Genomic DNA, 13,079 nt, shown 5'->3' with positions numbered 1-13,079 from the left:
CCGCCCTGCCCCCGATCACCTCCGTCCCCTCCGCTGGAGTCTCTCCAGCAGTTCCCTGACTTCCTTGAACTGGGGAGCCCAGACCTGGATGTAGCAATCCCGGTAGGGCCTGACTAGGGCAGAGGGGGAGGATAACCTCCCTCGACCTGCTGACCACGACCTTTTCCACGCACCCCAGGATACCACTGGCTTTCTTGGGCACAAGGCCACTTCGCTGGCTCAGGAAGTTTTTGGTGGCTGAATAATATTTATATGGTCAATGTCATGAAAAACCTCAAGAACTAGGAAGCAAAAAGACAGCAAACTCCATTCACTTCATTTCACCGCATGGGGAGACCTTCCCAGGTGTCCGCTCCCGGGTCTCCGCAGCGTAGGAGTCAGGACAGCTGACACAGAAAGTGGCCAACTCCGTCCAGCTGAGGTCTCCCCAGGTTTCTCCTGTGGACATGGGCTTCAGTACTGTATTTAATGCTAAAAGACAGCAAGGGAGAAAGGACTCACTAGAGGAGCGGTTAAGCCATCACAGATTCACAGTGGTAGAGGTTGGAAGGGACCTCATTCCTTCACTTGGAAGCAAGTTCAATCTCTTATCTGCTTTGTCATAAACCAAGCCTAAAGATCCTCCTTCTCCTCACCAGTCAGCAATTGGCAAGGCAGCAACTGACACCAATCATCACAACGTCTTCTAGAGACTGACAAAGGTGACAAATCTCTCACTGCAGCCTCAAGCTGCTGAGCATATTCAGAAAATACCCAAGAACAAAGCTCTCTGGGCTCCGTCTCCGTGCAATTCGTAACGAGCTCAGATCATTCTGCTGGTAAGAGCCACCATGGAGAGTCACAGCAACAGGGACTTACAGCGTCCAGTGGCTCTAGTTTGGGAAATGCAACGTAAACCATGTGAAAACTGGAGGGGTCGGGGGCATCAGCAATTAGAAACAAGCTGCAAACTGGATGTGTCTTCTATTCCATAAGTTACTTCAGGAGCGAGCTGCCTCCCTTCATCCGCTTCACTTGCCTCGAGGAGCAGGCGATCAGCTCCACTGCCACCTCCTGGCCAATCCTCTACAAACCCTTCCTCCCGCAGAGCTGTCTCAACAGAAAGGACACAGGTTAAATCCCAGCCCTGTGGGAAATGACTGCTCTGTGGGATGGGAAAAGCCAAGAGCCATGACAGCAGTATCACAAGTTACATGAGCTTAAATTAATTCAAACCACAGAAGTTATCTGCTGTGACAATCTCACATTGGTTCTGTATCCGTTTTAAACAGCAGGCTGAGCGGATGGGTTACTGTGATCAATGAAAGTATGTGCCCAAAATGATTAAATTAAAATCCATGAGACACTGTACAATGAAATCCAGTTGTTTTCTGGGCCAAGAAGAAATTTTCCTATGCATTAACAACCCTAAATTACTAAATATGATTGCTAAAAGAAAGGGGCACAAACTCTAACTCTAGGTAGTGCATCCTGACACACTCCCTGGTTTCCCTGGCGATGGCTGATGAATCATCTTCCATTGCAAACCTCCAGCTAGAATGGGCAGTTAGATAACGCGCTTCCTTGGTGCTCTCACTTCTCAGCGCGCTGGTTCTCCTTCCAGCCCCTGGGAACTAGGTCATCACGCAGCTCATACCAAATTCAACCTCTCTGTTGACATACGACGCATTTTCTTTTCGCACCAGGAAGGGTTCCGTAAGAGGGAGGAGCAGGATACCTGAACCTGCTGAAATCACAGGCGTTACATAAGAATCAGAGCAGAGTTACCAAACCCGAGTCTGAGCAGGACACAGGCCGTTCACTTCAAGCGCCGTAAGCCCTTTGGACTATTAACGACATCTAAGGCTTAACAGAAAGCTGACACCTTCATGCTTGGGCTGCCTTGGAAGGAATCGGTTTTCAGTCTGGACTAATTTTATGTATCATTATTCCGAGGCATCTCCAGTTGAAACACTGGCTGCGTTCTGTTCCCTGCTTAGACTAAGCGATCAGAAACACGTTGTGAGATGAGGAAGACATCCTAATTGCTATTTTTTGGGTTCACAGCTTTTTGCCTGTACGTAGCGGCTTCAATGTAACCACAAAATAACAAGCGACCGATTCTTATCTCCTTTATTATAACATACACTATCCACTGTCTGAAAACCCTTAGAGGAAATTAGGTAGAAAACCTAAATAGAACTGAAAAGGGAAATGGTGATGCTGTGGTTAGGGCAGGAGTCTGGATCAGAAATAACGCAGAGCTCTGACCCCGGCTGTCACACGCTCACGTAATGTCAGGCAGGCGTCTCAGCCCCACATCTGCAGACCAGGGATATCTGCTCATCTGACAGTAAGCCACTAAATTTAATCAGGGGCTGCTCAAGCAGACACACAAGCAAACTCTGGAAACCCTCAAGTAGTACGTTCCCTTTTACAACAGTTTTCTTCTAATAAACGTCGTAATTTTACCAAAGCTTACGGAGAAAGTTGCCTGCCTGCTAAAGGTGTTCGGTCATTCTCACAGGGTGCAGGAGGGAGGCTGAGTTTTCAGCACAGAGATGAAAGCATGCCAACGTTTTATAGGGAAAGTACGCAAACAACGCTTCAATTCAGCGCCCTGCACGCAGGGAAGAAGGAAGGGTGAGTTTCTATTTGAAAAGCAAAACTGGAAACTATTTTGTAACATGCTGCCTTTGGCCTTTCATTTTGCAAGCCCTCAGATGTGCCGATGCGCGGCTGCAGGATTGTGTGGCAGCTTGCAGTCCGCAGGCACGAACACAACACCCCAGTTTTAACTCACGTACTGCCCTCGAACGCGCAGCACACGGCAGCGGCGCACACGCAAGGCTGAGGGAGGACAAAGTTGCGGTCCGCTATCAGTTGCTCCTTGATTGTTATTCTCGGGACTACAGGCGGAACGGAGCTGAGGCAATCTGAAGACGAAATTGCAAAATTAAGACGGTAAACAGAAACAGCACTTAGCCATCACACACTGGCTTTCGTTCAGGAAAGGTCCGATACAAGCAACAATTTAAGGTCCTCACCATTTCTTTCAGGGCAGTGTTACTGGCGGCGGGGGCTGTCAGCATTTTGGCTACTTGAGGTCTATGCTGCAGCTTTCTCCTGACTTCGCTCTGCTGATTCCCTTTTGCTTCCTGCTAGGATCAGCTCTCGACAGAGATCTACATGCATTAACTCCAATGGAGGTTCAGGAGAAAGTGGAAAGGCTGAGAATTTTAGCTCCCTACATGCCTGTCCTTCCCCTTCTCTTAGTAAGTTATGCAACGTTCCATGTAGGGAAAAGTCATTACGATGCATTTCTGAGAAACATGCTAAGTTATGACTTTCATATGGAGCAACAACTCGTTTTCGTAACCGTCCTATGCTATTCAAGACACTTAACTGATTAGTTATCGGTGCATTAAAAAAAAAATAACAAAACCTCAAAGCTCGAAACAAAAAACCACCCCCACCAACCAAAAAAACCCCCAAACAAAACCCAAACACCCCCAACCCTCAAAAAATCCTTTCACAGCTGATTTTGGAACTACAAATTGAAGAATGAAAGGTGCAACGTCACCAAATCCCTCTCAGCGTGGGGACTGTGACCTTGGCACGAGCAGCTGTGAAGGGGTCCTCCTTCAAACTTTCATTTTAATGAACTGATGTTGGTTTTCAAATCGCAGTTGTGTTCAGGGAAAAAAGAAAAGCCACCAACGCAGAGACAGCCTGCATTTGTCTGGGAACGTTTTCCGAACACGGCCTGCTAGCCACTCCTTCAGCTTGACTACGGTGAACAGCAAGGAGAGATGCAATCTCTGCTCTTACGATGGTTCCATTCCCGTACCTTCCACCCTAAACTGGGGAGAAAACGCAATTCTCTTGCAGCTCGCCTCCTGCTTTCCTACAAACAAGAACTCCCATCAAAATCTTTTGTTCCTTCTGCGCGCTTGTAAGCGACACACCATGAAAACTCCTCCCAAAGCAGCAACCTTGTGTGTTACCCCAAGACATGCCCTGATCTGTTCCTGTCCTAGCAAAGCTGGCACAGCCGTCCAGCAGGATCAATGCCTGGCTTCTCTTTAGGAACAGCATCCACTCCAAACAGACTGCAGCCTTGAATACCTCTAAAACTGCCCATCAGATTTTCATTCTTGCCCTCAGTGCCTCTCTTACCCTAGGAGAGCGCTTCAGGTCAGCGGTGTATCTGAAAAATCAATCCCCCTCTCCCTGGAAGGGCTGGGGGGTATTTCCCTACTAACCTTTAAGGCAAGGCTCTGCAACTAGCCAATTCAGCTTAAAAGACCCTTTGGGAAACCAGACACCTAGTTCAGGAAAAATCAGACATGTAGTTTCTTGGAAAGACATCCTCAACTGATCAGTGTTAGGACGAATTTCACCTTCGTGCAGCAACAGGATTAAAAACATCTACGGGAACTATGCTACTGCTGCACAGGTGGATTGAAGTAAACAGTGACAACCCTGTCCAGAGTTCTCCACATGAAAGATAATAATTAATAGATCACTTCAACTTTCAGCCTGCTTCCGCACTCTGCCCAGGAGTGGGGCAGGGTTTTCAGGAAAGGGAATTCAAACAAAAGCTGCGTTTCCTTTTTGGTTGAAAAATCTTACCTAGTTTATCACATTGAAATGTGTTTAAACAGGGCATTGTAGGCTCGCTCATGCCGTAGATGGTGAAGAGCTCAGACCGTGGAAAACAGCACTAAAATTATAAATGCAAGCATGTATCACACATACCCGTTTTCATGCTTAAATTAGAGGGATCAGTAAGACACGAGTGAAAAATATTTAACAATATGATGAAATCAAAGGAGAGATTGCAAACATCCAGACCAACTGCTGTTCTCAGGGCACCTCCTCTGACTACAGTGCTTGTGTCCGTAGTTCTCAGGACACAAAGAGAGGGCCCACATTGCAAAATATATCCGCTCTGTACCTGGCTGTCTTCAAGGCCAGGCTGGATGTGGCTTTGAGCAACCTGGTCTAGTGGAAGGTGTCCCTGCCCATGGCAGGGGGGTTGGAACTAGATGATCTTTAAGGTCCCTTCCAACCCAAACCATTCCATGATCTATGTAGACCATGACTTAGTGCAAAGACTAAAGCCATTCCCAGTATTCACAGACATTTCGTGAGAAGGTATTTGCCAATTCCAGTCTGTAAAAGCAGCAACAGGTCAAGAAAGCAAGGATTTATTAAAAAAAACAAATCAAAACAACACAAAACCCACACCAATTAAAAAAATTAACAAAAAGCGCCCCAAAACTCACAAAACAAAACCCCAAACCAGCAAATCCCTTTCATATCTTTATCCTTATTTCAAAAGGCCCAGCTAACAGAAGGTGGCGCTGCCCAAAAGAGCAGGGATTATTTCCAAGACGAGAGGGTTCCCTCTGTGCCCCACAAACTTGTCCTTAGGCGCCAGCAGGAAGTCCAACAGCTCAACTGAGGCACAAGTTATCTTGGTGGGTCGGAACGCAGTAATAAAATCAATATAATTCTTGTTTCTTATTCAGAATTATATCAGAAGCTTTAAAACTGCAAAATTACCTTCTTGCTGCCAGGGTAAAAATCTTTATAAAGGATATCTGTGAACCCCAAGGCAAAACTGTTTTCTAGTGCCTATAGGAAACGCAAATGCTTGCCTTCCTTTTGCCTTAAGGGTGGATCTTAATTCTTCTGCCACATCTCCAACATATTTACAATATATTAAGCAAATTATTTTTATCACAATGCGCTGAAATGTAAGAATGAATTAATTTAAACCTCCCAAGGTCAGCAAGATAATGCCATTCACTAGTGCCAGATCACTTCAGACGCTGCCTCCTGTCTGCTAAAACAGTGAAGTTACTAATCTGCGTTTAATCCAGTTCTGAACATCCTTAAACCTCCACCCAAAAAATCGTTTCTCTCACATGCACACGAGCCCCGGGAAAATGAGTGCTCATTCTTCCTCACCCTCATCCTTTGAAGAGAACACTCCCTGTGAACTGAGAGCAAAGAGCATTCTACAGAAGAAATCAAATGGTGATTCTGTAATAGAGCGAAACCATTTTATCGTCATTCATTTTGGACAGTGGACAAGAGGATTGACCACGAGCCAACAGTGTGCCTGCGTGGCCAAGGCGGCCAAGGGCATCCTGGGGTGCATTAAGAAGAGCGTGGCCAGCAGGTCGAGGGAAGTGATCCTCCCCCTCTGCTCTGCGCTGGTGAGGCCTCCCCTGGAGTGCTGTGTCCAGTTCTGGGCTCCTCAGCTCCAGGACAAGAGGGCCCAGCACAGGGCCACTACGAGGATGAAGGGCCTGGAGCACCTTCCATGTGAGGAAAGGCTGAGAGCTGGGGCTGTTCAGCTGGAGAAGAGGAGGCTGAGGGAGATCTTATCAATGCTTATCCATATCTAAGGGGTGGGTGTCAGGAGGATGGGGCCAGGCTCTTCTCAGTGGTGTCCAGTGACAGGACAAGGGGCAGTGGCCATAAACTGGGAAACAGAAGGTTGACCCTGACCCTGAGGAAACCCTTCTTCCCTGTGAGGGTGACAGAGCCCTGAACAGGCTGCCCAGAGAGGGGGTGGAGTCTCCTTCCCTGGAGACTTTCCACAGCCCCCGGACTTGTTCCTGTGTGACCTGCTCTGGGTGATCCTGCTCTGGCAGGGGGGTTGGACTAGATGATCTCTAGAGGTCCCTTCCAACTCCTACCACTCTGTGAATCTGTCAATTTTCAATGTACCCTTCTTCTACTTTTAAAGTACTTGAAGTACTTGAAGATTTACTAATTTGTTATTTATCAGTTCCAAACTAGAGGTTGTAATACCAATTTCTGAAAAGCCAAATAGCAATTCCAAGTTGTCAGAAGTAGCACATGATAATCTGTAATGACTCCAGACTCACTGTCTTGAACATAAAAACATCATCCCTCAAAGACATACGGCTATTGGTTCTAACAAATACACATATTCCATTCCATGCTTTTCTAACCAGGATATAGATGAGCACATCCAGGCTTGAACTCCGCAGGAGTTTCCTGCTCAGCAGTGCATGCTATGTCCCCCTGTCCCCAATCATAGTGATAACTACAATTATATGCCTGTTAAAAAAATAACATCATCAGGCTGTAAGGACAGAGAGCTGAAAAACATTTATAGTCACTCCTGAGAAACAGCAGAACTCCAAGTTCAGAAGCAGGTAAAACAGAAGAATGAAGTCATGTTTTCCATTAAGATTCATATCTTAGTGTCACACACAACAGGCTGGAAAAACTGTCAGTTCATTTTGTCATGAAAACGGGCAAATGTTTATTTACTTCACCTCCATCGTCTCTCAGGTAGCCAGGTCTCCCAGGCTTAAAGCCCAAAAGCAACACTAAAACCAGAAACCCGAGCCCTCTTCTCTTTACAAGTGAGATGTTCCATACTAAGGGGTAAAAAAGGTCTTCCTGAGCCATACGTTATGTTTGCATGTTTGTTTTTTTAAATACCGTTAGTCACTGGAAATACGAAAGCGTAAAATAAGCATTTTAAACATTTTATGACCCTGAGCTCAAGTCTGAAGCGTGAAAAAAAGTTTGACATCGTTAGTGTTCTTGAGTGCCTCGCTGCAAGCTGCATATTGTTTTATCGTATTCTCAAAGGCACCTCTGCAAGGAATAATCAACCCAGAAAGCATCAACACCACACCTCTGCACAAACAGAAAACGGCCCTAAGCAACAGCATAACTCTCCAACGCTTGAAAAAAGGGTGATTGGCCCCATTAATGGTCACATGATTGGTGACTGTAACACAGAGAAATAGGCAACCCATGACATGTATTACCAAAATACAAATCTCTTCAGCTCAGAGGTAAACTTGGCCTGTCACTTGGCTGAACCAGACTAAGACTGGCAAAGGGAAGCACCATCTTTTACACCGCACACCCAGAGCTCTACCTCCTCCTCTCCCCAGCGAGCTGCCAACAGCTACTACACGCTCAGGAGACACAACAGGGCAAAGACAAAAACATCCAGATGCACTGCTTTGTTGAGATACAGGCTAATTTCCCAGGGCTAAAAGCCTCAATTCAGCTGAAAGGCCTCTTGCCAAGTTCATAATTCAAGATTAGGTTGGGAATACAAGGTGAGGGTAACTTTGGATGTGCACAGCAATACAAATCAGGCCATCCAAGAAGTGTCTGAGCTGTGTAGTAACTCAGGCAGGCATGACAATACCAAACACCATCACCACACTTTTATCCAGAAAGATAAGTGAGTCTGAGATGATGCAGAGAGCAAACAAACTCACACAGCTGATGCCTTCAGCAAGGATAAGGCACTGTCTGGCAGACTCGCAGGTTAAACTCCGCCAGAGAAGACGCTGTCCTTGAAACTGCTGCCTTAGAACGCCGACCTCTCCACTGGGGGTGAGTTCTGCTGAATTTCTCCCTTAAAAATGCAATGTTAAAAATACAGTAAAACTTTGCCTTGGGCTGTAGGGTGTTTGGGAAAAACCAGAGAATTTAGTCCCACTTTCCAGAAACATTCAAACAAACCCCCAAGCTGGTCTTTGCTCTTCTAGAAGGAAGCATTTTAGCCACACAAATCAACCCCTAAACTTAGTAAAAACAGCAGAGCCGGATCAAAACATCCTTAGTTTGCCAACATCAGCACAAAGTAGTAAACACCCCTGAATCCGTGTGCATGCCAATGCAAATGTAAGCAGAAGTGAGAAACCCCAGCAAATCTCAACCTTGAATTTCCTGCCTTTTGTAATGCCCATTTGCCTTTTCTTGCTGAAATAGGTACTTCGTGAGATATCACTTTGCAACACACTTAGACCGGCTTGTCCCAGATAATGAGAGGAATCTGTTGACATCATGTCACATTATGACAGACTGTTAAGCAGATAGTTTAGTCTTCTTCCACAGAAAGGAATTTCTTAAGTCTCGGAGGGAAAAAAATGCAAGGTGCATCATTGCTGTGAACTAAGTAACAGAAAAAAAACTGTCCCAGATTTTAGAATTCTGAATAGCAGCCTAATACTGTAAATTTATTGAGAAGAAAATCATTTTGCAAAACTGGAATACAATTGATCTTTCAAGATTTTTTTTTTTAGCATTTAAAAATCATTTAATAACAGGCCTGACCATAAAATAGTGGCACAACAGAAGTGTAGGTTGCAAACGTGATGTGGAATGCATAGAACCTCTGGGGCGGACCAGCCACAGTAAATACAACAGTCAATCGCGAGTGTAAATTCACCTTCATAACTGGCTTTTTTTCTTCTAGAAGGTAAGAGGGTGTATATAAATATTATAGAGAAAACATTTTAAAAACATCGTTTTATTTTTCAGAAATGCTGGAAGGGGTGTCAGCTCAGTCAAAAATGAGTAGGTTTGTTGGGCCAAAACTGCCCTTTCTGGTTCCTAAAGCTTCCTATGGTTGTTATGGAGAAAAAAAAAACAAACCCCAAACCCCAAAAACCCAAACAAACCAACAACATTAATGATTAGGTGGTAGAAAATGATGAAAAACATCAACTAAGGAGCTAATTCTCAACAGACAGAGGACATGGTGTTTCAATACACAGTGCTTAACAGCATTAACCTCGAGGAAGTAACGCTAGGAAGAATTTCCACCATTTTTGCTATCCTGAAAAAAATAATTAATCCCGTTAGCCACAAACCCCCAAGTTCATTACCAAGCAGAACAGGAAGTTCGACATCTGCCTATGAGGATCTCTGGATGTATGGTTTAGTGGGATTTTATACAAAAAGCAGCACAGGAGAGTAGGAAATTTAAGGAAAAGGGGACTTACAGTACATTGCCTTGGGCCTCTGTCTTCACGGAAGGTGGCAACAAGTTCCTAGATTGCATAATGCTGCTATATTTAGTTTTAGTTGGAGAGAAATACAAACCTGAAAAAATAACAGCTACTCACTGGTTAAAGCAGATACGTTTGGCATTCCAGCCCACCATCCCTTGCACTAACTTGTCAGTTCCCCCTCACTGCCTCCCAGGATTATGAAACAGTGACATGCCTACAACTCAGTTTCCTATCCTACAACTGTAAAACTTCCATTTGCCAAAGTTATGACTACGACCCCCAGAAATCGTCCCATAATTTTATGCATGTTACATTTATGGGATGGAGCTTCACACGGTATTCACCACAGTGCTCTCGGCGTTTTCTTAGCGATGCAACTGCAACACCGTCGTCTCATTCAAACGTCTCTTCTCACTCTTACACTGAACCAGTCAGAAACATCACGTTTATGATCTTAATTCCCCTCTCCTAACAACTCCAGGAATTCCAAAGAGCAATCTGAAGAGCAGCATTCGATATGATCCCCAACGTAAAATCATATCGTGAAAAGCCATTTCAGCTGGCTCTCCTACAGAAAAGGATGCTTGGCTGACCGAGATACCCTGCTTCCCTTCCGCTGTCAGATCTCCCCTCCTTCTGTGACTCTCCATTCCCAAACGGGTCCCTTGGTTAAGAGGCTCCCTTTCTAACCCACCTCATACCTCACTCCAATTGAACTAAAGAAAACCTATGCACCAGGAATACGGTATCCCAACATCCTTGTCCAAAATGCTTAAGAGAAACCGTGAAAAGGGAAACGTAAGGTTAAAAAACAAACAAAAAAAAGCCCTACTAAAATAAATTACGTAAAGTTCATCACTTTTGAGGCAACCTTTCCAGAGACCTCTCGGGTTCCTTTCTTCTCTGAAGCACCTTTTTAAGTTGTACGGTTGTAAGAATAACTTTAACTATAGAAGCTATATGCATCTTTTAAGAATCACATTTTGATGATTATAAAAATTTATCTATTATACAACATAGGTCCAGCTACACTGAAAAAATTACACCGCTTATTGAAATACATTTCATTTTAGAAACAGACTACTAAATAGGTCTATACAAAAAACTCTAAAATAATTTCTGTAGTAAAATAAAGAGTGTGTTAGGAGAGCTACACAAACAAGAAAGGGTTTTTTTTGTCTTATAATGCTCAAATATACTGTGATAGGTGGCTGGCTCCCTCCATAGCCGGCATCAAAAGCTGAAAAGAATCCATTACAATACACAGTGATACAATTAATGCTCTGTATTAATCTCACAGCCTTTCCGATTAGTACAAAGAAAACCGGGCCTATCTCCTCTTTGAGGAGAAGTCCAGGATATAAAAGCAAGCATACCTCATCAGCTGATATGAAATTATAAAATTCCACGAGTCTCAGTATCTGAAATTTATAAAAGTCACCAGTAAAACGCAAGCAAATCGGGTGCGAGTCCTGTCGGTTCCCAGGTTCAAATGAGCACTGCTGATCCGAAACAGGATTTCCTTATTTGTTAACTGATTCACGGGGAAAAAATCAGGACCATCTGCTGGGGCTAAGAGAAGACAAAGATCCTCACCAAGTAACCCTCTGTACTTCCATGAGGGCATGTTTCCATGTGCATAAAATGGGGAAATAGCTGGCAGGAAGCAGAGATGTTAGTGGTGCTGTGCTGAACTGTTTTTTTCTGCCAGGTGTCGCAGAAAGTTGTCCTCACTCTGGCCTCTGTGATTTAAAGGCTCACTCTTAAAAAGAGCTGGAGGAGGGGGTAAATGAGGAACCGGGGGGACTGGGAGATGATGTGGATGGTGAGGATGAGGATGTAGGTGAAGGTGTGAATATGGATGGGGAATGGGGCGTGGAGGAAGCGTGCTCACTGGGTTCAGGCTGATAGGTGGAGTTGGGGTGGTAGGTGTGTTCACTACAGCAGGGACTGTGGTGGCTGGAGAAGTCGTGAACAGTGGGATCTGGACAGCAGTTGACACGTTGACGGGGCTGGTAACACGGAAGCACTTCTCCTTGTGTGCCTTGAGCATGTTGGAGAAACGGAATCGCTGGCCGCACACATCACATGGGTAGGGCTTCTCCCCTGTGTGAGTTCTGCGATGTCTCTTCATGTTTGGGCGGCTGGTGAAGCTCTTCCCACAGATTTCACAGATAAAGGGTTTCTCTCCTGCCCAACACAGACACAGCAATCTGTTAGCCACAGAATATCTGCCAATACATACTTCAGCGTGCTTACGCAAACGGCATCCTACAAAAGCTACCGTGACTGCTACCGTCAGCAAATAAAGAGACAGCTGTTCCACAGCGGTCTTTGGTCTTCTCAAAATCCTCTCTCACCCTCGGATTTTAATGCACGAGACAACCTTTTATAAGGCTTGGGCAAGGGGTTCCTTCAGACCACAACAACAAGGAAGCAAGCCTAACCTCTCATTTCCCCCCCCGCAGTGAATAACAGAGAGATTTAACAATAAGCTGATACATTAACCTTTCTAGGCTGGGTAACAGCTTTGATCCCAAATTCTAAGGAAAGGAATACAGCTGGAAATATAGAAAATTCTCCATCCTGGAGGTACCTGTGCTTTTCTTTGGTAAGTTCTTACCAGTATGTGTTTTCATGTGCTCATCAAAGTACTGTTTCATGTTGAAGTCTTTGCCACACCACTGGCACATGAACTGTTTGTGCCCAATGTGGATGCTCATGTGGGAGCGCAGCTGGTACTTGTACTGAAACCTCTCATCACAGTTCTGCAACGGAAAAACAGCACCCCATGACATTCAGGCATCACACATCAGGAAGCAAGGCAGTCATGGGACAGCGCTCAAACGTGAAGGAGTAAAGAATACCTGAACTAATATACACAGACCCTCACACAAACGCAGAACCTGAATAATTTAGTGAGAATTGTCCCTGCCCATGGCAGGGGCGTTGGAACTAGATGATCTTTTAGGTCCCTTCCAACCCAAACGATTCTATGAATTTGGTCTGTACTAAAAGGTCTCCTGGCACAAGAGCCTCGGCAAGGAGTGTGGAACAGTCGCAACCTTTAGCTGACACAGCTGTTGGCAAAAGCCCGGCAGAGACACGGTTATGCCAACAGAAAAGTGCTTCTCTTGGCTTAGGGTATCCTTGGGAGGCTTGGCAGCTTTGCCAATCTCTGCTGGGCTACACCAGGCCTCCACTAGAGGACTCTGCTCACACGGCAAACCAACAGCAGCTCTACCGCAGGCTTGTTTTCCAGCAAGCCAGTGTCTTCCAGCTATT

The 13,079-nt window shown here is 45.2% G+C and overlaps 1 protein-coding gene across 2 annotated transcripts in view; it reads right to left on the bottom strand.

The window, feature by feature from the left end:
• Positions 1 to 10,627: 10,627 nt before the first annotated feature.
• Positions 10,628 to 13,079, bottom strand: part of ZNF652 (zinc finger protein 652) — an 8,571-nt gene continuing 6,119 nt past the window's right edge. For both annotated transcript variants that reach the window (XM_010150506.1, XM_010150436.1), the window contains exons 4-5: positions 12,418 to 12,562; positions 10,628 to 11,984 (exon numbers count right to left, since the gene is read on the bottom strand). In XM_010150506.1, the coding sequence (XP_010148808.1) occupies positions 11,470 to 11,984; positions 12,418 to 12,562 (660 nt within the window). In that variant the 3' untranslated portion in view covers positions 10,628 to 11,469. The remainder of the gene's footprint in view (positions 11,985 to 12,417; positions 12,563 to 13,079) is intronic.

Source organism: Eurypyga helias, unplaced genomic scaffold (assembly GCF_000690775.1).
Source record: "Eurypyga helias isolate BGI_N326 unplaced genomic scaffold, ASM69077v1 scaffold8880, whole genome shotgun sequence".
NCBI classification, from domain to species: Eukaryota; Metazoa; Chordata; class Aves; order Eurypygiformes; family Eurypygidae; genus Eurypyga; species Eurypyga helias.
This window is presented reverse-complemented; position numbering and strand designations above follow the sequence as displayed.